The 24,747-nt window shown below is 44.5% G+C and overlaps 1 protein-coding gene across 2 annotated transcripts; it reads left to right on the top strand.

Moving 5' to 3' along the window:
- Positions 1-453: 453 nt before the first annotated feature.
- Positions 454-23,983, top strand: pard6a (par-6 family cell polarity regulator alpha). Of its 2 annotated transcripts, none has more exons than XM_023955521.2 (6): positions 454-878; positions 4,320-4,542; positions 17,441-17,721; positions 17,801-17,926; positions 21,570-21,766; positions 23,009-23,983. In XM_023955521.2, exons 1-6 carry the CDS (start codon positions 810-812, stop codon positions 23,283-23,285), a joined length of 1,173 nt encoding a protein of 390 aa, XP_023811289.1. In that variant the 5' UTR covers positions 454-809; the 3' UTR covers positions 23,286-23,983. The 2 variants fall into 2 exon arrangements, with proteins under 2 accessions (XP_023811289.1, XP_023811290.1); XM_023955522.2 differs by having other exon boundaries at positions 499-878; positions 23,012-23,983.
- Positions 23,984-24,747: the final 764 nt, after the last annotated feature.

Here is a 24,747-nt window from a genome sequence, read left to right on the forward strand (position 1 = left end):
GGGTGGGGGATGAAGGGAGGAGGATGAGGGATGGAGGGTGGAGGTCCTCTGGGTGCTGCTGCAGACATGGAGCCTTTCGTCCTAGGATGGAGGATAAAGGATGGAGGATGAAAGATGGAGGGTGGAGGATGGAGGGTGGAGGATGAAGGGTGGGGGATGAAGGGAGGAGGATGAAGGATGGAGGATGAAAGATGGAGGGTGGAGGATGGAGGGTGGAGGATGGAAGATGAAGGGTGGGGGATGAAGGGAGGAGGATGAGGGATGGAGGGTGGAGGTCCTCTGGGTGCTGCTGCAGACATGGAGCCTTTCGTCCATACACTGTGAGAATAGGGGTCGAGCAGGACGCTCTTTCTGCGGTCGGTTATTGGGTTCTGGGTTTCATCCATGTCGGTGCCTGAGCCTCAGGTGTGCTGCAGGTGTGAACTCTGTCTGCAATCCTCCGGCGGGAGGGGGTCGGGTTCGTCCGGAGACAGCAGCGACATGGTCCCGCCCCCTCCGCTGAGTCCTCCGGGCTGGTCGGGGGTAGGGTTGGGGGAGGGGGTACCGGATTTACCGGACTCCACCTGTCACGATCTCTGCGCTGTTCATCTGCGCGTGCACGCATGCGCGTCTGGTTGGGGGGACGGGCGCGCGCAGACACGAACGACATGGAGCTGACCGAACCGGTTCTGGAGCAGGAAACCGACAAGCCTGCTGCGCGCTCTCGCCGCCTCCTCCATGGTTAGACTGGGGCGTTCAGAGGAGGAAGCAGCCGTGTCCGTCCCGGAGGACGCTTTTCCCCGCAGCCGACCGGACCGCCGCGGAGCAGCATGTCCAGAGCGTCGCAGAGCCGCACGCCCACCCGGGCGGCGGAGAGCGTGGTGGAGGTCAAGAGCAAAGTGAGTGCGCGGCGGGAACGGCACCGAGGGTGGGGCGCATCCGCGGCGGAACGCGCGGTGCGCCTCCACCGCTCCGGTTCACGGTCACGCGCCGCAGATCCACAGAGATCTGGCGCGTGGATCGGTTCTGCTCTCGGTTCTGTTCAGCATCATCCGGGTAGAGCAGGGCCGGATCCGCTCATTCCAGAGCCCCATGGAGGCAGACATGGGGCCTCTGTGGATGAGCAGAGACCCCCCCCCCCCACACACACACACACACAGAGTTCTTTTAGCAGAAGCAACAACAAAACCAAACATGTGGAACTAAAAAAGAAGCCGGATCAGACAGAGAGAGTCTGAGGATGTTTGTCTGTGAAACCTTCAGGGAAATGAGGGATTCAGTTTCTAAAAGCTTCACCTCTGGTTGGTAACTTTCCTCTGGCTCTGTGATGCTTAAGGATCAAATATTTGTCAGGGTTTCCATAACGGTTTGGTAAATGGAAATAATTTGGACTTTGGAAACGGTTCTGCTAATTGTCACTTTGGAAAGGATGTTATTATTATTGTTATTGATTATTATTAAAATGTCACCTTAAAACATTGGAGATTAGAGCTGAAAACAGCAAAAACTCCAGTAAAAACTTTGTTTATCCATCAGTCAAAAACAGAAAATTCCTAATCTTTTGGGGGGATTTTCCCTCATCGTTTATTTTTTTGTCCCTCATCCGTTTATTTTCATTGCTCAGCAGATTTTTCTTCACAGATCTTTCTTTCCTCCTTTTCATGGCTAAATCTCAGTTTCTAAACACTTTGTACTTTTAAAAAATGAAGAGACCTTTTGTCAGATTGTAAAAGCTTTGGAGGTAAATCGTGTTGAAGAGCTTTACTTGTCAACATTTAGCAAGTGATGGAGGTCTGCGTCTGTGTGTGTGTGTGTGGGGGGGGGGGGGGGGGGTCTGTAAATGAATGAGGAACATTTCAGAGTCAGGCTGTTTCCAGCTGTTACTGCTGGGTGTGAGCTGGTATGTTCAGGAGCCAGTTTAATGGCAAAAATAATCCATATTCATAAAATATGAATGTTGAAACCTTTGGGCTGAACCCCCCACCCCCTCCCACCGGCAGGGTGCTGGTGTGTTTTGGGTCCAGACGTCCAGTCAGGGAGAAGTTGTTCCTTTTGGTGGATGCTGTCTCTGGTATGACATTGTGCTGATATTATGGTCTGTCTCTGTCCTGAAGGGGTCAGCAGACAGCCTCAGATCCTCTGAGGAAAGCTTGGAACAGGATGTCCCGCCACGTGTCCTCTATTTAAAGTGTCGTTTTCGGAATGAAAAGACACTGACTGAGATAAAGGGGACTCAGGATCTGGTCTTCCGAGTTCACACAGTCCCCTAGCGGACTCCGCAGACCTTCTCCGTCCTGCTCATGACACGCACATCTGGAGGCGTCTGTGGGCATGAGGATTTGGTCGGTCCATGTTTTGAGAGCCAGATGTTGTCCTAAAAGCTGCAGAGCCGTAGAAGTCAGAGAAAAGCGTTCACAGCTGGAATTTACAGCGCTGTGCTCACCTGTCAGTGCCAAAGAACTGTGCTTATGTGGCCCAAATGTGTTCTGCTTTTCTTTTCATGTTGGCTGTTTGTTTCTCATGCGCAGGTGAGGGACAGTTGCACTAACTTCATCCCTGTGTACATAAAGACGTGCACGCTGGTGCACATCTGCTGGCTGCTAACAGATGAGCAACAGCAGGCTCATTCCAGCAGGAGATGCAAACTTGGAGTCGACTGAGGAGCTGTCAGCGTTTTTGTTCTTCATGAAGGCTGTGCTGATTCAGGACAGCTTTTTGCCCAAGTCCAGGCCCGTCATCTACGGTGCCAACGTCACGCTCAGCTGGGATGAGTAAGATGGCTCCAGCGTGTACACAGAAACAGCTGCCCATGCTTCAGTGTTTCCTTACACATTATTTTTGTAAAGTCTTTACATGACAAATGCAGTTTGTTCCAGCTTGTCGTGTTTTTCATGCAAAGCACAATTTTCCATAGACTTCTCTGGGAAATCAAGGAAATGAGGAAAAACGGAAGACAGAGAACTAGAGGGGAAGTGCCAGTAAAAACATTCAGGAAAATGTCTTTTTTGCAGTGAGCATACAGTCAGCTGTGGGATCTAAGTACAGGCGTATGCAGCAGCGTTCCCTCTGCAGGTCATTGGTTCTGTTGGGTTTGTTATGCACAGTACTACAGTCTTATCTGAATGATAAGACTTCACTGATTCTGTTTTTAAATCCATGCAAAGCCTAACCTGAAAAACATCTGTAAGTCTAAAACTGTCAGGAAATCTCAGGAAGAGGCACAGCTAACAGCCATTGATAACCATTAACCATTGAAATCCATGATATTGAATCACAATTAATCATATTAGCATATAATAAACTAGCTAACAAGTTCAAGATCTGAAATAACCTCTAAATTCATCCAAATCGTATCCAAAATTAAACAACCATTGTTTCTTGATTTTATCATCCCTTCCAGGCTTCCATACATGTCTGTCTCATTGCTGTCTGCTGATTTCAGCAGCTGGAAATGGAACAAACATTCAGATTTCTATTAAAAAAACTGCACCCCAGCACCCAGTTCCCCCCCACCCCCATCTGCTGCCCTCTGATTGGTTGACAGGCCTGTCATTCTTCAAAATGAAGCCTTAGATTTGGAGGGAAAACCGACAGTAGTTTGACAGAAATCAAAGATTCAATAAATAGGAAAGACTTGTTTCCTGAAAAATTATTCAGATTCTATTTTGAGGACTTTTCAAATGTTGTAAATAACAAATATTTCTTTATGCCTGCTATAAAAAAGGGTAAAATTCACACTTTGTAACAAATAAGTTCAAAGACGACACAGCTGTCCTGGATATTATTATAATCAAAGCTTAAAAAGACTGATCAGGTTTACTTTTCTATAATCCACTTTAGCACAGCTGCATATTATAAGTTTCTTACCAATTCAAATATTATTCCTGTATTTTCGTAGAATGAAAGTTATTTATTTTTACCATCAATGCTTTGTAATTTGGGGGCTTTTAGGGCAGAAAAAAAAGCAGTTTCTTCTGTGTTCCTGGAACATTTAGGAAGACAGAGCAGATCATGTGTCTTCTAATGCTTTGCAGTAATTCTGCATGTCTGATCCTACGTCCTGGTCAGTCCTATTCATAAAACATCTTAGAGTTGTGAAGAAATGCTCAGTTGAAGCCTCAGTGGGAAAAGAAGCCATAATAGAGCATAGATGGGGATGGTTTGCATTTATTTCTTAGGCTGGTTAGTCAGAGAAATCAGACCGACGCGTGAACGCAGCATCAGTCAGGTTCTATAACTGCACCAAAGCAGTGGATCTACTGTTGGTTGAAGCAGTGACTTCATCTGAACTAATCACTGTCAGTGTTTGACCTTTACCTGATGCTCCTCTTCCTCGGCAGTTTGACGCAGAATATCGCCGGTTTGGTTTGAAGAGGAGTGGACCGGGAAACTTCCAGGAGTTCTACCGCTTCCTCCAGAACATCCACCACATCCGTGGGATGGATGTGCTGCTGGGCTACGCAGACATCCACGGGGACCTCCTGCCCATCAACAACGACGAGAACTTCTACAAAGCTGTGTCCTCTGCCAATCCACTGCTGCGGATTGTCATATCCAAGAAAGGTAAGAACTCTGGGAAGGTGGGAACCCCCATACCCAGAATGCAGCAGCAGAGGAAGAACGAGTCCACACAAACAGGTCAAATCTGCAGGTTCCTGGTGTCACTAACATCAGAGGTTGAAACTTCTAGTGCCACAGAATGACAAAAACTGCTCCCGTAGAAATGTAAGGATTGAAAGCCAGTTTCACCAAAAGAAAACCAGAATCGGTTTTGGTTCTTCTGGTCCATTTCAGAAGCTGCAGAGCTGCTCCCGTCTTTGCAAACAGATTTTTTTTTACCACAGCTGTATTTAGGGATCTACCTGCTGGAGAAGCTCTCATCTTAAGTTAATCACACATGTGTGTCACATAGCAGCCAGGACTGACGCTCAATAAGTTCTTTATTGTGTAAATAAATGGTTAAAACTATATATATATCACTGTATTTTACATACCTGTAGCGCTTTACTATCTTTTTAGAAGGCCCAGAGCGCTGTACAGTCACAGTCCCATTCATACATTGATGACGGCTCCACTGCTAAACTCTGGCACCATCCAATAACCACCAGGAGCAATGGGGGGCTCAGTGCCTTGCCCAAGGACACTTCAACACATGGGTGGGCAGGAAGGGAACCAAACCTGTGATCTTCCTAAAAGGAGTCGATGAAGTTAAAGTGAATTTCTTTTTTTTTTTTAAGTTGGAAGTGAACTTATATCTTGTTTTTAGAATGTCTAGTAAATCCACCCCACAGTTTTAATGGAGCCCATGTCCTGGATTAAGTGCATCACAATAGTAAACTCTGGACGTCTTATAATTAAGTTCTACCCCACAGACATTTAAAAAGGGATCCCGTGTTTTCTGCAGCAGGATCTATTGGGATGGCTGGAAATGTTGTCTTGAATGTTGTTTTTGCTGAGCAGAAGTCCCGGTCTGTCTCCTCCCAGAGCTACACCTACTGTAGCTCTGTTTTCATCAACAAGGCAATTTTAGCTTCATAAACTGTGGACAGTTGCATCTATATCTGTTTCTGTGTTTAGGTCTCAAAGGTTTAGTAAAAAGGTTTTTACCAAATTTTAAACTAGCCAGGAGGAGAAGAAAAGACCCCCGTCACATCACTGAGCTGGGATGTAAAGCGCTAATAAAGTCAGGACTTCTAAAGGGGTAAAGCTAAGGAGCAGATTCACACAGCACTGATTTCTGCTTTCAGCTGCTGAGTCTGTGAGGTTTAAATCCAGCTTCTGCAGGTCTTTGAGAAGGTTTAGGAGAAACCAGTCTGCTGTGGATGACATCATTACACAGCTATTCACATTCAGCCAGAAGGTCTCATAGCTGTCAAGGTAGATGTTTTTAGACTGTTCTAAATAAAGTCTGCGCATTCCAAGAATGTGGTTTATCCACATGGTATGAAGTATGGAATGAAGGTGAGGATGGTGGCCTGCATGCAAACACAGTGAGTTCAATGGTCTCTATAGAAGTGGACAGAGCCGGTGTGACGTCACCTGATGCTTTACCTCCAGCTCTGTCACCATGTTGAAGCCAAATGACAGTAATGGGTCTGAGTCAATGTTTCTATAGCAACTACTGGTGCCAATCACAAGTATGTTTGTTAAAAGCCCCCACCTCATCTGTTTGATCAAGCAGATGAGGTGTGGGCCAGTGTACATCTGTTTGGATGGTGGGAGGAAGCTGGAGTCCCCCCACATGCTAACTCCACACAGAAGGGCCCCCCATTGGTGTTCTGGTTCAGTTGGGACTTGAACCAGGGGCCTCCTTGCTGTGAGGCAAGCGGGCTAACCACTGCACCACCATGCAGCCCTTAAAAACATATAATGGGGAAAAAATATAGGATTATGTAGCAAGAATGTCTATTGTGACCAATAGAATGACAGAGTAACAGCTGTTTCTGCATCTCTCTATAGAGGTCTATAGGATTCTGGCTTATTGCAGCCAGCGGGTACTTCCTGTTTGGAACACGCGGGGGGAGGAGTACCTCAGTCCAGCTCTCTATATACAGTCACCTTGGGGTAAACAAAGGTCAGGTTTTTGCTTCACTGTCGACCTCTTCATTACCTCTGGGGCTCCCAGCCTAAGCGCTGCAGGCCACGCCCCTCGTGGTTACAGCTCTCTGTTGTTCTGGACTCGTGGCTCGGTTGTTTGCGTTGACGAGGAGAAGCCTTGCTTGTTTCAGGGATGCTGCATATAAACAGAACAGGAAGTAGCCACCGTTTATATTAGTTATATAATTCACTCATGGATCGGATAAGCACTTTGTTTTCCCCCTGAGAGGAAAACCTTTGCTGATGAGAGTCACGTTTGCTGTCGGCTTCCAGCTGTTTATTGAGGAGCTGCTGTTCAGTGAAGGACCAGAGACACTCAGGAACATGACACCCATCCACACCAGGAGCACAGACACATTTGTAGACTTCTGCACACAGACATTTGTCTGTGTGTTGGGTTTTTTCCGGGGGGGGGGGCATGGATTTAGAGGTAAACGCTGGATAAAACAGACTTTAAACGTAGTGACCTGAGAGCAGTCTGTGCAAGGAGGACGGAGCTGCCACTCGGCCAGGACAGACAGATTAAAGCTCAATCTGAGCAGGAGGCGGTTGTTGGGATGACAGGCCTCTAAATCCCTTTCTAATCAGGTTTTCTCTGCTCAGGGAAAAGAAAATGTTTGTCCTGATTTACATTTAAAGTTATTTCTGAACAAAACCTGGGGGCTATTCCAGCAAGCAGGTTATGCTAGTTACCAGGGTAAGTTTGAGGCTAAGGAAGTTGATAACCTCAGCTTTCGGTCCCAAAAATGGAGGTATGTTTCAGGGTAGGTCAAGTTGCCATAGCAACTCATGCTCTGAACATAACCTGGTTTGGAGCAGGTTTAGTTGAAGGTTAGTTTGTTTTCAGAGAGGTGAAGCAGCATGGCGTGTCCATTTGAAGATGATTTAGTGGATGAAGAAGCTCAGATAATACTTTTTCCACCATGAGAGGGTGATGAGACCACATATGGATGTTGGAAAAATAAACTTTTTTACTTTGATCTAACTTAATTATTTGCTTCAGTTAAGATAAATCATTTGTTTATTTAGTCAGTTTAAAAATAACACGTAGTTTTCAGACAGTTATTTTCCTTTCATTCAAATTAATTCAATTAAGTAGGTGTAACTTTGGTGCTGCTGTTAGATCGGCACCGCAAGGGATTATGGGATATCATTCCCTTTGCCTGTCTGGACAGATTTGGGTTTAAGTGTGGGTTTTTGACCAAATGTGTTTAGTTGTTTAGCTGTTTTACTGTGTTTTGTGTAGTTATTTTTCCTGTTATGTTTAATTTTTTTGCACCATGAGTGAGAGGATGATGAGATTATTTAGCACCACTAGTGCTATGTCATGTCACAAGAGCTGAAGTTAAAGTCATGACAATTAAATGCATGGTATTATAAATCCACACTTTATTCTTTATTTTAATATTATGAAAATGACAATATCTGCACATTATTTATTGATTGAATTGTTTATTGATTAAATTATTATTTTTCTCTGCATCAAATGGTGCAGATGGTCAAAATGTTTAAATAAGGAATTACAGATTTTTTTGTTTCAGGCACTTTAAGCTTCTTTTCTTCTTTTCTATGACCCAACTCCCAATGTTAAAGTGCCTAGGATAGCACAAGGGTTACAGAACTTGTTTATATAATGGAGCAGAAAATAAGTATTTAGTCAATAACTAAGTTCAACAGGGTTTTGTTGGACTAGAACAGGGTTTCTGTGGCTAAATAAAAGGAATATTTGTGATTGCTAAAAGATACTATTTCAGGTATGCTTACACAATTTTTATAGATACCAACCTACTATATTGTCACAGCGCAAGTGTGTGTGTTTGTTTGTTTGTGTGTGTGTGTGGGGGGGGCATTTTCTTTTTCCCAGGGGGGGTGCTGGCAAAAAATAATTGAGAAGCACTGGATTACAGGAAGTAATCAGATGATGTCAGGAGCTGGTGGTGGAGGACCCAAAAATGCATGAGACCATGCATGGTGACAGGAAATAAAACATTATAAAACATTTAACAAGCAAACTGTTTCCCATGACAAAACCATGGGAAGAAACAAAAAGGTGACAAAGTAGAAGAGAGCAGATGACCTGACAAGGATGAACAGAAAACTAGACACTTAAATACACTGAGGGCAATTAACTAAATGAAGACAGCTCAACCTGAAACTGTTGTGACTGACAAAAAGAAAACCAAAAACAACCAAACAAACCGCAGAATCCTTACAGATCACTGAAATATACAAATGTGGCTCGTTGACACATTTTCAAAATCTGATTGTTCTAAATCCTGTTTTTGTCCATCTGCTGAACGAGAACGTGGAGAGATAAGACTGAAACGTTTGAAGTTTTTGTTCTCATCTGGTTTGATTTTGTCTTGGCTGCAGTTTCTCACTTTGACCTGCAAATTCAACAACACAGAACATGACCTTTGCTGTAAATCAGGGGTCGGGAACCTTTTTGGCCAAGAGAGCCATAAATGCCACATATTTTGAAATGTAATTTCGAAAGAGCCATACAATAATGTAGTGTCCTTTTCCCACACTGAGGCACGGAGACTTAACCTCTTTTAAGGTTCTTTATTCTGGTTACTATAGACCGCCACAAACGCCGTTCAATTCATTCAGCAACTCCTGAGTCTCTCCCGCCGAGACGAGAGCGTTTCTCCCAACTTTATATTCCCCTGCTCCCGCTCCAGCCCTCCCATTTCCCTTATTCGGCTCATAGCTGAACCCCATTGGTCCAAACTACCTAACAACAGGCTGAGCGACAGAACTGAGAGCCAATCAGATCTCTGCTTGATGCGTTCAATGAACTCCAGAACTTTTAACGCGGCCCAACAGCCATCCAACTCAGTCCGCGACAATTTGTTTAAAACTAAATATACAAATGAATGTGTGCATTTGATTTAATTTCAACATTTTTAAAGTACAATAAGTCTGTGGATTCTTTTTAATAACATTGTTATTCTGTTGCTAATAAATGGTGAGTATTTCTCATGGTAGTTTTGCTGATGGTCTAGTCTGGTTGATACGTGGTGAGTTTCTGCTTCATGCAGGCGTTGAGACTTTAAACGTCATCGTAGGTCTGAATGTTCTGTAGATGTGAGACAGACTGATCACATGCAGACAGGGAGCCAAACACACACTCACACGCCGCAGTGAGTGACGGGAAGCGGGTTTTACATTTTTATAATCACTGCGCGATTCACCTGCTGCCTGTCCCCACAACACCTCAGCCCCACCCTCTGCTTTCTCCCTCACACATCCCGTCCCCGCATCTGCGCGCTCTTTCTCAGAGACGGGAGCGCGCAGTTTTAGGCACGTCAATTCACAGGTTTCCAGCTGGTACAAACTCTGTGAAATAATAGATAATAGTAACTGATAGCGCTGGCGCAGATTTCTCTCTCTAAGCACTGCTACTACTGCGCGCCTCTGGCATCGCATCGCGCCCGAGAAGGACTGGTCTAATGAAAAAAAAAAAGTATAATTAAAGATTTGTCTGCGAGCCACATGTGACCATCAAAAGAGCCATATATGGCTCGCGAGCCATAGGTTCCCGACCCCTGCTGTAAATCCTCAGTTTCCTGTCTTCCAGTGACAAATGTGTATTTTTTCTTTTCTTTTAGCACATTTTTGGATGTAAAAGAACAAAAGCATACTTTTGATTCACATACACGGGAAAATTAGGTTGCTGTGGGGAAATCCTGGTGTGTCTTTTAGATTTTGGACAGACTTTACTGCGTTAATGTAAGAGTTTGGTGGAGAAATATTATAGAAATAATAATATAGAAGTATTTGTTTTATAGGGGGTAATAAATACACACCATGAATCAAAAAAGTATACGTCAGTCACTGATTCCACAAATTGTTTGACTTAAAAAACTGAGTTTAGTCTGTAATCTTCATCATAGAAACACTTAAGATGTTAGAGACAATATGTAAAAAAAAATTTTTTTTAAATCCACGAAATCTCATTGCTTGATTTGCTTTTTACCGAACTCGTTTATATAATGGAGCAGAAAATAAGTATTTAGTCAATAACTAAGTTCAACTCTATACTTTATGATGAAACCCTGGTACAATGACAGATGAAGCTTTCCTGCAGGTCTTCACCAGGTTTGCACACACTGCAGCTGCTATGTTAATCCATTCTTCCATGCTGATCTATAAAGCTGGGATGTTTTAGGGCTGTTGCTGGAGAACACGGACTTTCAATTCCCTCCATTGTATGGCGGTCTAGAGACTGCCTAGAACTCTCCAGAACCTTGAAATGCTTTCTCCTTTGTTTACCTGCTGATGTGTTTGGGTTCATCGTCATGCTGTAAAATCCAGACATGTTTCATCTGTCATCAGACTTGATCCATTCATACTTTCCTTAATATGGATCACAGTCATCCTGGGCCCTTTGTAGCCCCAAACCATGATATTTCCACCTCCATGCTTCACAGTGGGTTTGGCGAGTGGCGTTGATACAAAAGAGTTTCATTTTGGTCTCGTCCGATCACATGACCTTTATAAGGTATTGAAGTACTTTCTATGAATGTACTATTGTACGGTGGTCTCAGCTCTCTCCAGGTCATGGAGCAGTTACCCTGTGAAGTTCTGGACTGTTTTTTCATGGTTCTCCCGATCATTTGTTCTCCACCAGGTAAGATCTTTCATGGAGCTTCAGGTGGAGGGGGATTTTCAGTGATCTTGTATTTCATCCGTTTCCTAAAAGTTGCTCCAACAGTTGATCTTTTCTCTCCAAACTGCTTGTTTATGATAGATTAGTTTATCACAGTCTTGTTCAGGTCTATAATTGACCTTTGACAGCTCTTTGGTCTTGGTCACTGTGGAGAGGTTCCAGTCTGACTGTTTAAGGGTGTGGACAGGTGTCTTTATACAGATAACCAGTTCAAACAGGTGACATTAGTACAGGTAACCAGTGGAAGACAGAAGACAAGAAGAAGTAACAGATGTGTGAGGAACAGAATTCTTGTTTTATGGTTGGAGATCAATATTTATTTTCTAATCCTTTATACAAATAATACAAAAGATTAACCTTTTTATCAGCTCTGTGTGTCACAGTTGAAGTGTTTCTATGATGAACACTACAGACCAATCGCAGCTTCTTAAATAAAAAGACCTGCAGAATTTATGACAAATACTTTTTTGTCGCACAGATGAAGCTACTTTTCAACCTGGTTACCATCAGCTGCAGAGCAGGCGGCCACTGTTTCTCTGTTTTTCAACCAGCTGTCAGTGTAATCAGATTACCTCAGAGATCTGGAGGCAGAAGCGGAAAGTCAGGGCAGGGCGAGAACAAAGGAAATGAGATAAAACAGTAACAAATGTCTGAAACAGGCAGATCGTCAGCGGGAGGATCGTGTGTGGTCACGGCTCTAACATGACATCATAGTTCTCAACCCCCCCCCACTCTCATGGAGCCCTGTTCAGATTGATGATATTCAGAGTGAGGCCTAGAAAGCCAGAGAACATCTTTATCTAAACATTTGATTCTTCTGGAGCTTAAAGCTAAAGATCACTTCCATCAGGGACGAAGAGCTTTCACAGAGGAATATGTTGAAGGAGTTATCGTCACATGGAAAACTAAATACAGTCCTCTCTGCTTGTGTTGATCAGGCTGTGGTTGCTCTGGTGATTTGGTTTCAACATGTTGCTGCAGCAGACATGAGCATTATGTTGTCTACTGGGAGTGAAAAGGATCTAATCTCGTAACTTTAAAGACATGGCTAACCCGTCAGTGGGACTAAAGCGACGACCTGGAAGTCATGTTTGACAGGATCAACATCATGTTGCTTTTTGTTTGGATTTGCAAACTGGCCAAGCAGTCCTCAGTGATTTCATTGGCTCAGCACAGGCGGTCCTGAAGACATGCTTCAGGAACCTCTCCTTTAGAGTCTGGAGTGCCTCCAAACATAAGTTCATCAGGACTGAATCCAAGTGATTCCTGAACAGATTCACGTGAAGCAACTGGCAAATAATTCAAATGGAATTCCCTGATCCCAAGAATTCCCTGTTAGCAAACAGAATTCGGTGGCATAGATGTTAATGTTTGGTGCCACCTCTCCAGTGGCCAATAGGAGTGTTTTAACAGGAGGTGAGAGGACTGTTCTTTGATACGACACTGAGCCAACGTCATTGGTCTGGATGGACGTCATGAGCGTCATCCTTATCATCTTCTTCATGTAGGACTATCTAGATGTGTGTCAACACTGCTCCAAGACCGTGTCCGGTCAAATAGATTTAGATCAGAATGTTTACTCTTTTTGCATTTGTGTGTGTGTGCAGCTGAGTGTGTGTCTAAATCAGAGTCAGGTAGAAAGACAGGAAGCCAGCGTTATGCTGATAGATTAGAATCTGAAAGGAATCTAATCTCCGTGTTGATTAGTATCTCAGGACTGAAGCAGACAAAATATGAGGCCATTGTGTCTCTTTCTATCTGCTCAGCACATCATGCAACCCAACGCCGGCATGTTGGTACATCCCACCTCTTTCAGAGGAATCACACACTGACGGGTTTCTGGGATCCCATTGGGTCGCATTCATGGCATGGGAGTCATGTTTTTAGGAATCAGGATCCTGGGACAAACAGGAATCAGTCCACAGGGTTAGGCCTGGCCAGGATACATCTCGTACAAGGAATGGCGTTTTTCAGATTAGATTGTGTTATTATCTTACATTTAGGGTTTCTCCGACTTTTCTAAGTGGCGGCTCACATAAGAGGGGTTAACGCAGATGCAGCTGCCTGATCTGGCTTCAAATCGGTGCAAAGAAAAAAGAGTTGGCTCAGCGCTGTCAGAGAGCAGAAAATAACTGTCAGACGTTCTGCACTGCTCTCTGAAAGCTGTCAGTGACAGAGGTAACGGCATTTGTCAGACCGACAACAAAACACGTTTAACTCTGGAGGGAAGAGCCAACCAAAGCCAAAACAGCAGCCTTTCTGCAGATGCAAGCCAACATTGGAGTGATTTGGGGTTCTGTTTAGATTTCAGAAAACCTGCTGGGACTGTGAAGGAGTGGGAGTTATCTGGATGACACCATGGGATTTTTTCCTTTAGTTTCTGTGAGTAAGACAGAGGATTTTCCTCTCAACAGGAGCAGTTTGGGAAACAACTGAGGCTCCTCCAGCCCCCAAATACCTGAAACTGCATGAAGAGCTGCCGAATATATGAAAATATCCATGTGCCACATGATGGGAGGAGGGAAGGAAATATTTATACCCAGAATGAAAGATGCTGGCAGAGGCGGAGAGTCCCTGAAATAGACAAAGTAGTTTTTCTGTCTCGACTCTCCCGCCAAAAGGAAGATTTGTTTGTTTCTGTTTTTTTTGTCTTGAGGCACAGCTTTGACATCTGCTGAAAACTCACTTCTCCATTGTGGGATTCTTTACTCAGAAAATATGTCAAACCTGTAAAGTAGTGGCAGAGTCTTCAAGAGACAAAGGCTGATGGTTCTGCCCCACAGGGCTGCACTAAAGATTGATGCTCCACTGATAAAACAGGCAGTGAATAAAGATTCACACATCCCGCTGCAGCTGTGCATTCTGGGAGTTATTATTCTTTGACTTGGACCTGCACGGTCACAGGTTCCACTTTCAGCACAAGAAACCTCATTAAGAGCCAAACTTTTCCCTTTCAGAAAGACTTCTGAATATCTCAGTAAATGATGGTGAGCTGATGATGCGACAGGTGAAGGTGTGCAGAACCATTAACAGTGGAGTGTCCCAAACTTGACTCAGCCCACAGGTCAAGACATTTTAGTCAGGAGTGTCTTTTTTAGGACATCATTGGATGCAAAAGTTGTTAGAAAATCTGGCATTTAGCCTGTTTTTTTGGTTTCAGAGTCTACTTAGTGAAATGGAAAGTTGGGAACAGCTGGGGCAGGTTGAATTATTCTAACACTGAAATGATATTTTCTCAGAGGGTCAGGCATAAAAGACAAAAGCCTTCAGACATTTCAAGTATTTTATAGACCCTCAAACCCAGTCATGCAGCTTCTCAGTAAGCAACACTGGAAGATCCTTAATTTACTTTTTAGAAGACCAGAAAATCTGCACAGCTTTTGGAAAAAAAACAACTACTGTTTGCTTGAAACTGTTCTCCAAATGTTTTCTCGTTCTTGTCAGATTGAGCTCAGGAATTTGTCAGGTTTGTGTTGGGCTTTAGTTCAGTTTAGTCAGGTTTGTGTTGTGCTTTAGTTTAGTCAGGTTTGTGTTGTGCTTTAGTTCAGTTTAGTCAGGTTTGTGTTGTTCTTTAGTTTAGTGAGGTTTGTGTTGTGCTTTAGTTCAGTTTAGTCAGGCTGTTGTCTTGTTTGTTCCAGATTTAAGTCCCGTTTCTTGCCCTAAAGCTTAAATAGGTTTGTTTTTCACTTTTTGTCTGGTGCTGCTCTTGTTTTTATCAGGTGTTTTCAGGATTTTGTCGTTTTTCTCAGGGTTGTTTTTGTCTGCAGTGGAGACGCAGCATCAAGCTGTTTTCAGACATGCTTCCCTTCCTGTGTGGGCTTAGCTGTGTCTGTCCCTCCAGGCGATAGTCTGCCCCCTCAGCTAGGGCTCTGTCTAGGTTCTGTCTGTGTTGTAAGGAAACTACCTGAACACACGTTTGATGTGTGTGCACGGGTGCATGTTGTCCTTCCTTTACTCACACACACACACACTGAGTCAGGGTGAGGCAGACAAAAGGAATGAATCCTGTGTGAGGGATGCAGCAGGTCAGGTTAGTCTCCAGCAGAGGCTTCCTGCATGTTTCTGTTCTTTTCAGGTTAATTATGTGTCTTCTCAGGCTTGTCACCGGAAGCACATTAGTTCAACTTCTCAAGCTCGGAACATTTGAAGAAGCTGAGCTCTTCCTGTCTGCAAGTGGCATGCGAGTAGACCGGCAGGTTTACTTCATGCAAAGACAGATCATGAATTCATCAGAAGGTGATGGTTTGGAACAGCTGGACTCATGTGGGGGTGAATGTACCCCCCATGGACAAGCTCTGGTGGGACCTACAGATGAGTGCAGCGTTCAGTCTGAGGGGGAGACAACAGAGAGTCATCTTCTGATGAGCAGCAACAACAACGGGATTACAGGCTGAGATTAAATCTGTCTGCATGATGAATGTGGGTCTCTTGTGGGAGCCGCTGGTGCGCTCACCGAGTGGAGTAATCCTGCAGGGGCCTCTGGTTTTAATCCCTAATGAGGGAGAGTCTGTGTCGCCTGCAGATCATCTGTGCAGGCTGAGTGGACATATCTGAGTGCTGCATCATGACGCTGCCATGAGGCCCTTGAGCCTGGGATTGCTGTCTGAGCACAGCGGCCAGCTTCTTCCAGCTGACTGTGTTTGTGTGTGTTTGTGCTGCTCTCAGGTTTGAAATGGAGAAAACAAGCTTCTGATGATGACGAGCGTCTGGCTCTGACTCTACAGCAGTGGCTGTGATGTCTGCAGACCCACTTCAGCTCCTCCACCACTGGTGTCCTTCACCAACACTCCAACAGCTCTGCATCCATTGAGGCAGAAACACTGTGTTGTGACAGATCTGCATTGTGAACTGTGCATCCCATAATTCTGCAGCCTCCATGCAGGGCTCTCCTGTGCAGCTAGTTGACTTCCTCCACCTGTGTGAGCTCTCCTCTTGTTTTACCACCGTCTGCTCTATCAGGAGCAGAGCATCACTGCAGCCGTTCCATTAGCTTTAGCTCTACCCCAACAGAGAGTGCTGCCATCTAGAGCCCAGGGGTGTAATTACACAGGTTGCAGACAAGGCACTAGTTTCAATTCATTTGGGGTCCTATTGATTTACATACTTGTGCACATATCTATATACTTTTGCTTATAGGTGAGTGACAGCATGTGCCTTCCCAGGGTTCTGTCAGAGTTTAAGTCCCTGTTCTGTTAGGAAGGTCCACATCACAGAACACCACAAGACAGAACAGCCGGTGTTTGTGTTAAACCCCGCCATGTCGGCCTCAAACCCCAAACCCAACCCTCGCATAAACTGACAGGAAAGCAGCGAGGCCGCGTAACCCAACCCAACAGAGAAAACCGGAGGAATCTGGAATGGTCCGGTGGGCTCGGTTCAAAAAAGAGTCAGAAAGAAGAAAAACAGACTTTTTTTATGTTTCTCTGCTGTGAGACGGCCGTAGGACTGTCAGAACCAAGCTTCACACATACATCCTGACTGGATTTACTGGAGTATGAACTTTGACGGGGTTTCACATTTACTTTGTAAGCGATCCAGGGATGAAGCTGAACAGAACAATATTTTCAGACTGGATTCCTCTGCAGTTCTGTCGAGCTGTGAGATGAGCAGATACAGCAGTGATGGAGCTCTGCAGGCTTGGAGATGTTTCTCACACCACGTCCTGCACACTTTTCCCCTCACACTTTCTCCTCCCATACTTCTTTAAAACAACTGTGAAGTTTTAAAAGGATTTTCCTCCCATCAGGTTCCCATTCAGGGTCTCTTTTTGAACAGAACCTCCCCAAATGAAAGCAGGGAGATGGGATCAGCTGATCAGCGCTTAGATACACATTTACTGGAGCTCTCAGTGCCAAAGCTGGTCTGTGCCTGTCCTCTGGTCCCAAACTCCCACAGGATGGTTGGGGGGCCCCCGCGGCTCAATAGTCAAGTTGGGGATTGAACCAGCGTCCCTGCTGGACTGCTGCTCAATCGGATCTTTGTCTTTAATCAAGTGCAGAGCTGAGCGAGAAGAGCAGCTCTTTTCTTCAGCTCTGCTTCCTCTTAAGACCCCCCCCCCTCTCCCTCCGTTCTAAATGTGCAATTCATTCTATTCTTGTGTATTTAATCTTCCTTCCTCCCCCCACAGCTCTCGATTTTGGGAGGGGTTAGAGATAATAAACACTATTGTTCTGTTTTGTTTTTCCTCAGAGGATGACTCTTCGGTTTTTGCCACCAACTCTCTCCAGAGGCGCAAAAAGGGGCTGGCCCTAACAGGACTGAACCCAGGCGCCACACACCCCAGGGGCAAATCTGGCCCCCTTATTGGTCCGCCACAGAACTTCAGACAGATCTCCTCCATCATCGATGTGGACATCCTGCCGGAGGCGTACAGAAGGGTGCGGCTGCACAAGCACGGCACCAACAAGCCTCTGGGCTTCTACATCCGAGATGGTGTGAGCATGCGGGTAACCGCTCAGGGGGTGGAGAAGGTGAGGACAGCTCCTCTGTTCTGCTGCTGTTCCTGGGAAGCAAGCGGACGATGAACCACGTCTGTCTGTCCTCCTGCAGGCTCCAGGGGTGTTTATATCCCGCGTGGTGCGGGGGGGGCTCGCTGAAAGCACGGGGCTTCTGGCCGTGAACGATGAAATCCTCGAGGTCAACGGCATTGATGTGGCGGGAAAATCTCTGGATCAGGTAAACATCTCCTTCTCCACAGGAGCTGCAGGGGATATTCAGCCAATCAGAATGCAGCCAATCAGAATGCAGCCAATCAGAATGCAGAGCCACTGCAGATGAGCTTTAGTGCTCAGAAATGCAGAATCTTTGGGAATCTACATTTTCTACAAACTAAACTCAAAGTCCCACTGGAACTATAGTTTTATTCTATTATAGGAATGGTCCCAGGTTTTTTTATGCTCATACAGTTTGTGGCAAAAATCAAAAAGCCTGTGTTGTTTTTTAAGGCTCGTTTTCTACTCATTTGAAATAACCTCTAAATGTGGGCGGGTCCCTGCGGGGTCTAAGAGTCTACATAGAATTGAATTTCTGAAAACCTTCAAAAGCCTTAAAAAAGTCTTACATTTGTGCTTAAATATTGTGCTGTATGAAAACTTCTCCGTGCCACATTTCTCTTAAAAAATGTATTTTTCAACCACAATTATTTTGAATAATAATGTAAATAAAAACTGGCAGAACTTCATTAAACTGCCTATTTAAAAAAAAAGAAAAGTAAAGAAAAAGCGCACGACTGCGGCACAGACCACAGACAACAAGCTGAGGGGATTCATTTTGACCATGGGGGAGTGTAAAGCTCTAGTCGTCCACAAGTGGATGCATCAGAAGAGGAGCGGAGCGGGGAACCTTTGCCCCGCCCTTCACAGTTGCTGCGTCACAAACCTGATCCATCATGTTTGAATAAAGAAATACATTATTCCCCCCATATTCGTGGGGGTTAGGGACCAGAGACACCTGCAAATCCGCAGAATCCACAAAAACGGAGGCCCCCCTTGGCTGAAGAATGTCCGTCAGCGATCCTCACTCATCAAAAACCTCCAGAAACATTTCTGATGCTTTTCAAAACATTGTTCAAAGAACTCTGGAATATTGCTCAACATAACGAGTTTTTGTAGTCCGGTTAATAGATGGAGCAGAGTTTTTGTGATGAACCGGAGGAGTCTGTCAGGGTTCTGACTTTTTCCTTAACAAAGAGAAGAAGCACACAGGAGATGAGAACTTTTGCTAGACTTCTGCAGAAGGAGAATCGGTCTGTGACAGCACAAACTGTCACAGTGTATCCAGTCTCTTTTATTGAAAACTGAAGGTTGCAGACATGAACGAGGGTCATTTAATCAGGAACAACAGGAACCATATCCTTGTATAATCACAACTTTCCAGGTCATTGTTTTCTTACTGAAAGATAGAACTGAGACCATCATATCATGGTGATAATAGCGTGTAAGCAAATGACAATTACATAACCCTGACATCCCTCCCTTTTATCATTTCAAACAGGTCATAAGTAAACACAGATAAATGGAAGATACAAACGTGAAACATGGTTATGTAATAATAATAAGAAGGCATCCACACATAATTTCAACACTTGGTTTTGACATTTTCAGTTTCAGACGATGCCTCTGAAGTAGGAGTATATGGGGAGGGGTCCTCTTCAGCTTGTTGGACAAGCTGGTAATGGATGAAAGCCTGCGTGGTTTGTGATCATGGACAGGACACAAGGCAGAGTCCATGTTGTAAAAAGACTAAACAGGCACAAAACGATGAGTATATGGTCAATAATTTCAGCAGGAGGTCCACCATGGACCTGATGTTAGCCAGGACCAGATGTTACAGGTGGGACTGGCACCAGGGGTCGCAGACTTAACGTAGGCTTGCAGCTCCGTGAAGTCGTGCTGTGCGGCAGAAATGTCCTGTCCATCACTGGATGACAGTGCCGCAGGTGTCCCCAACCGTTTTGCACACGCCTCCCGATGATGCATGAATCTGCGAACATGTGAGACTTAAATGTGAATAAGCGGGGGCACACTGTGCTCTGAAATGCAGTTTTAATTTTAGATTAATTTATATAAATGTTCACCATCATGAGAATAATGACACAAGTACATGTTAAGAACATCAAAAACAGCTTTTTTGTTGGAGTGGGTCTTTAAGTCTATGAGCATTAGACATGACAGACAAACAAACAAGCAGTTTTTATTCAGCAAAGGCTCCCCAAAGCCCTCCAGAAAACTCACAATAACTACTCAAGCTTTGTCCTCCACATGTTCAAAGAAGGACCCAACTACCCAGTGTGTCCATGGAGAACAAAGTTGACTTATTCAAAAAGAAATAGACTCATAAAAGTACATGTACGCGTTTTGCATTAACCCTTGTGCTATCCTATGACCCCCCCACCCTTCCATTGACGTGTTCTCCCTACCATGACAAAGGTGGATAAAGGTGGAAAGATTTCATGTAATCCATGGACACCAGTGAAGATCACAAATCATTGAAGAAAAAAGGTTCAGAGCACTGTCTAGTGGGTCTAGATGACCCAACTCCCACTGTTAAAGTGTCTAGGATAGCACAAGGGTTACAAATGCAGACATAAACAAATACATTTAGAAATATATGAATGGATTCCCTGAATTCTTTTTATTTTTCTTCTTATATTAAAAACATTTGTTTTCACATTTGGACATTTCTTCCTCTCTCATGGAAGCCCTTTAGAGCACTTTTTCAAAATAAAGTCTGCAGTCAAGCGGCTGCATTTTCTCTGATACAGACCCTGTGGGTCACATTTACAGAGATTACAAAAGATTTTTTTCTTTCTTATTGTTAGTCATTTACTCATGAGAGAAAGTCGTGCAATAAATCAAATTTGTACAATACAAAATATAACGATATGATACATTTTTATATATAGAAAATTAAAAGGATGGAAAAAATATGACAAAGGATTCAAGATACAAAATAACAAAAGAGATGGTTTAAATGTCTTTTCAGCTCAAGGCCCGTCTTATACTTCAAAGCGGTTTGTAATGTGTCACCTGCTGATGACATCATCCGCCACTGGAATTTTAGGCTCTTGTAGTGAAACCGTCTTCAAATCGTGTCATTTAACCCAAATTTATTTAGAGTACACAATGATTCGTACTCAGTTGATCGTAAACATCTCAATTGGTTAAGTGCAGTACTGGCACATGGGAAGTAAGGGTTCAATTCCCAGGGGTCTCAGTGAGCTTTGTTCAGTGTGGGTCCTTGGCCAAGACCATTCATGTTACTGACCCCACATGCTAGTAAAAGCTGATTCACTGTGGTGATCCCTGGAGGGAAAGGCCGAATATTGCCTTTAAATATTTACAATAATTAAAATATAACAGGGTTCTATTTTACTACAAATAAGATATTTTACTTTTGACAGAAGCGCATTCAAGTTCCTTTCAAAATAAAAGCCACCATGCTGCAGCAGATTTACTTGACTTAAAAGTCCATAGAAAGCCAAGTGAGTCGTGGCATTTTTTGTCATGATGGATAGTTGGACTGTAAATCCTTCTCCATAACTTTGCTTGTATCTGACATAGTAAAAATTTAAACATAAATGAAAAAACTTAACGAACTAAAACAAATTAACGAAAGCTACAAGCCTATTCTATGCATTTGGAGGCATGAAGGAGCCACATGTGGCTTCAGAGCCTCAGGTTGCAGACCTGAACTAATGCTGTGGCGGATCGCTGTAACGTATAAATGGATTAAATCTGTCTTTATTAGTGCCATATTTCTCCATCCGTACTATAAAATGTTTGCAGAGTGAACAGTTTCCTGCTGTGTGTCTTGTCAGGTTACAGCTATGATGGTGGCCAACAGCCACAACCTCATTGTGACGGTAAAACCGGCCAATCAGAGGAACAACGTGAACCGCGCCAGCAAAAGCTCGATGGGCAATACTGGCTCTGTGGGCTCAGCTGGCTCCATTGGCTCTGCTTTGTCACATGACTCTCCAAGCCCCGCCTCTCAGAGCAACCCCATCACTGCCAGGTACGAGGAAGCTGCGCCTCTCAAAGCTTGAAGGTCTAAAGGGGATCTCCAGCTTTTGCTTTTGCTTTCAGACGGCATTTCCTCATTTCTCACACAGCTTTATAGAACAGACACGAGTAGGTAGATCAGTGTTTTTCAACCAGCGTGCCGCGGCACACTAGTGTGCCGTGGGAGATGGTCATTGTGCTGTGGGAAATTGCCCTCATTAACTGATCTAAAAACATTTTCCATCTCCAGGATATCAGCTCTGTGTTCATCCAAACAGGCCCTGATAAAACACTGAGTAGTTAGGAATATGAAAGATCATAAAATTATTTTTTCTTTGTGTTTATTTGATTCTATTAAAGACATTTTGATAAGAATGACGGTACCGCGATTTAGCCGCAGCTAAAGCTGTTTGCGGAAAAGTCTCGCCCCTTTAACTGTCTCCACCAATCATTCTTGGAGGCTTAATCACACGTCATCAGTCTGACCAATCAGAAGTGGTTAAAGTCTTCCCTTCCTTGTTCCAATTTAGCTCAAAAAGTCTCTCAGTTCTAACAAAAATACCAGCTAAAGCTCGTCTTTAGCGGTGTAGCTTTCCACAGAATCCGGTGTCAGACCGTGGAACAAGTGAACAACACAATGAAGCTCAGAGACGCGAGTCTGTCTGCCCTTTTGCGGCAGTTTTCACACTACACCTCCCATGATGCATTGGGTTAAAGTGACAGTGCCTCAGCTTACAATGAGTCGTCCTTGTTAAACGTCTTGAAACCACAACGAACACACAGTTTGTAAATTTTCTAACTTAACTTTTATGTCATCTTTTAGATTTTTTGGAATTTTTGTCAAGGTTAAAAGGTAAAAGGTAAAACGGTTGAAAAACACTGATGTAGAGGCTTCTGAGGCGGAAGCAATCCTCCAACTTTCAATCTGGTCGTCCGCCTGAAGCACAGCTTGCTGAAATGTGGCAGCTGGATGTTAAAATCTTTAAAACTTTGTTTCTGATCATCTTCAAGTGAAACCAGTAGTCTTTACACTAAAGTCACTTAGCTGTAATGAAAGTAATGCGGCAGAATGACTTCACGTCTCACTGATGTTCTTCAGGAGGAGCTCTGATACTTTGGGCTATAAGCTGTTGTTGTCCACAGCAGCAGCTGCTCTGCAGAATAAGAGCCAGCCGCACTGACCTTTTACCAAACGCCTTTTTCTATCAGTGTCTTTGGGATTCATGCTGCGTTCTTCTCCTCTGTGCTGACGCAGCAGCAGCCTGGCTGAGGGCGACAGTGATGAAGACGATGACGAGGGAGACATCATCCTGGAGAGCGACAGCCTGAACCCCTACATTAGAGACGGCGCTAGGAACGGCGCCGCTGCAGCCGCCGCAGGAAGGCCCTTCCCTCAGAGCGTCTCCATGCCCAACAGCATGGGAGCGTCGCTCAGCAACAGCACCTCCTACAGCCAGGACAGGAACTACAACCACGCAGGCAGCAGTGGAAGGGAGAGGATGAGAGAGGACGGAACCATGATAACACTGTGACAACGGTCACTATGACGACAGACTAAACAATGAAGGCTACTGTTACGGAAAACTAGAGTTTGAGCACAACATCTGCAGACGTCTGGGATCAACAGCGGTGTCAGAGCTGCTTCCTGCAGGTTTGTTGCCTAATGCATGCCGGTGTGTGCACGAGCGTGCACGTGTGCAGCTCTGACTCCTTCTGCGTGCCAGCTGACCTTCAGCCCCTAAAACTGACCTCAGACCAGCAGGAGGCTGCAGCAGAGGCTGCTCATCGCGAAGCTCCATGTGCAGAAATGACCCGAACGCCATCCTCAGGTTTGAAGGCTGCAGGGGGCGGGGCTGCACACGCTCTGACTCACACCGGGATATTTTGTCCAACATTTTTAATTTCTAGAGCATATATCCTAAATATTCTTCATTTTATAATAAGCATAAGAACATCTGTCAATGGAAGAAAGGAACATTCACCAGATTTCAGACATTTTAAGGACAGTTCAGCGGGAGGGAAATCTCACCTGTTGAGCCACTGCAGACAAAAGAGCAGGTGAGAGTGTTTGCAGGCGAGTCCAGCTGCCTGTGGCTGTGGAGTCTGCAGAGCTGAGGACGGGTCATGAAGCACCTGGTTCAGTTCACCTGTTTCACCTGTAACATGATGTAGCTCCGAATCATTGTTTTCAACCTCTGCTGAATAAACGGGACGATGAAGGACGACTTTAGGGGAGAGCCTGAAGGCCTGATTTTGTGTGCAGACGCTGTCCTTCTGTTGCTCGGAGTTCCTGCCGTCTACACTAAACTGGAACTTCACCCAAACACAACAAAGAGCTCAGTGACAGCATGATAGGCAGCATACATTCAATCTCAGCAAAGGAGAGGTGCCAACTATTACAGATTCAGACAGATTTGTGAACAATACTGGAGACAAATGTTTATTTTGTGTTTGGAGAAAATGTTTCTGATCTTTGAGTTCACCTCAGGACAAATGAGAGGGAAAACAAAAATGTGACGTTTCTATTTTTGTTCCGTAAGTATACATCATTTATCACTGACCTCTTAAGACCTGAGCTTATTTTTGAGTTTACCATTTATCCCTTGTGCTGCCTGTCAAAATGCCCCCCCCCTTACATTGACGTGTTCTCCCTACCATGACAAAGGTGGATAAAGGTGGAAAGATTTCATGTAATCCATGGACACCAGTGAAGATCACAAATCATTGAAGAAAAAAGGTTCAGAGCACTGTCTAGTGGGTCTAGATGACCCAACTCCCAATGGTAAAGTGCCTAGGATAGCACAACGGTTAAACAAAAGTCAACATAAATTAGGAGGTTACTGTAGTAAAATCCAGCCCCCCTGGCCCTCCATCCATCCATCAGACCTGCTGTGTCACAGGTTGGCTGGAGCCAACCTAGTCAGTGTTGGGTGACAGCCATCAGTCTGTTGCAGGAACACAGACTCACACTCTCACACACACCTAGAGCACCTG

The sequence above is a fragment of the Oryzias latipes genome, chromosome 6 (assembly GCF_053564925.1).
Source record: "Oryzias latipes strain Hd-rR chromosome 6, Olatipes_Hd-rR_3.1".
Classification (NCBI taxonomy): domain Eukaryota; kingdom Metazoa; phylum Chordata; class Actinopteri; order Beloniformes; family Adrianichthyidae; genus Oryzias; species Oryzias latipes.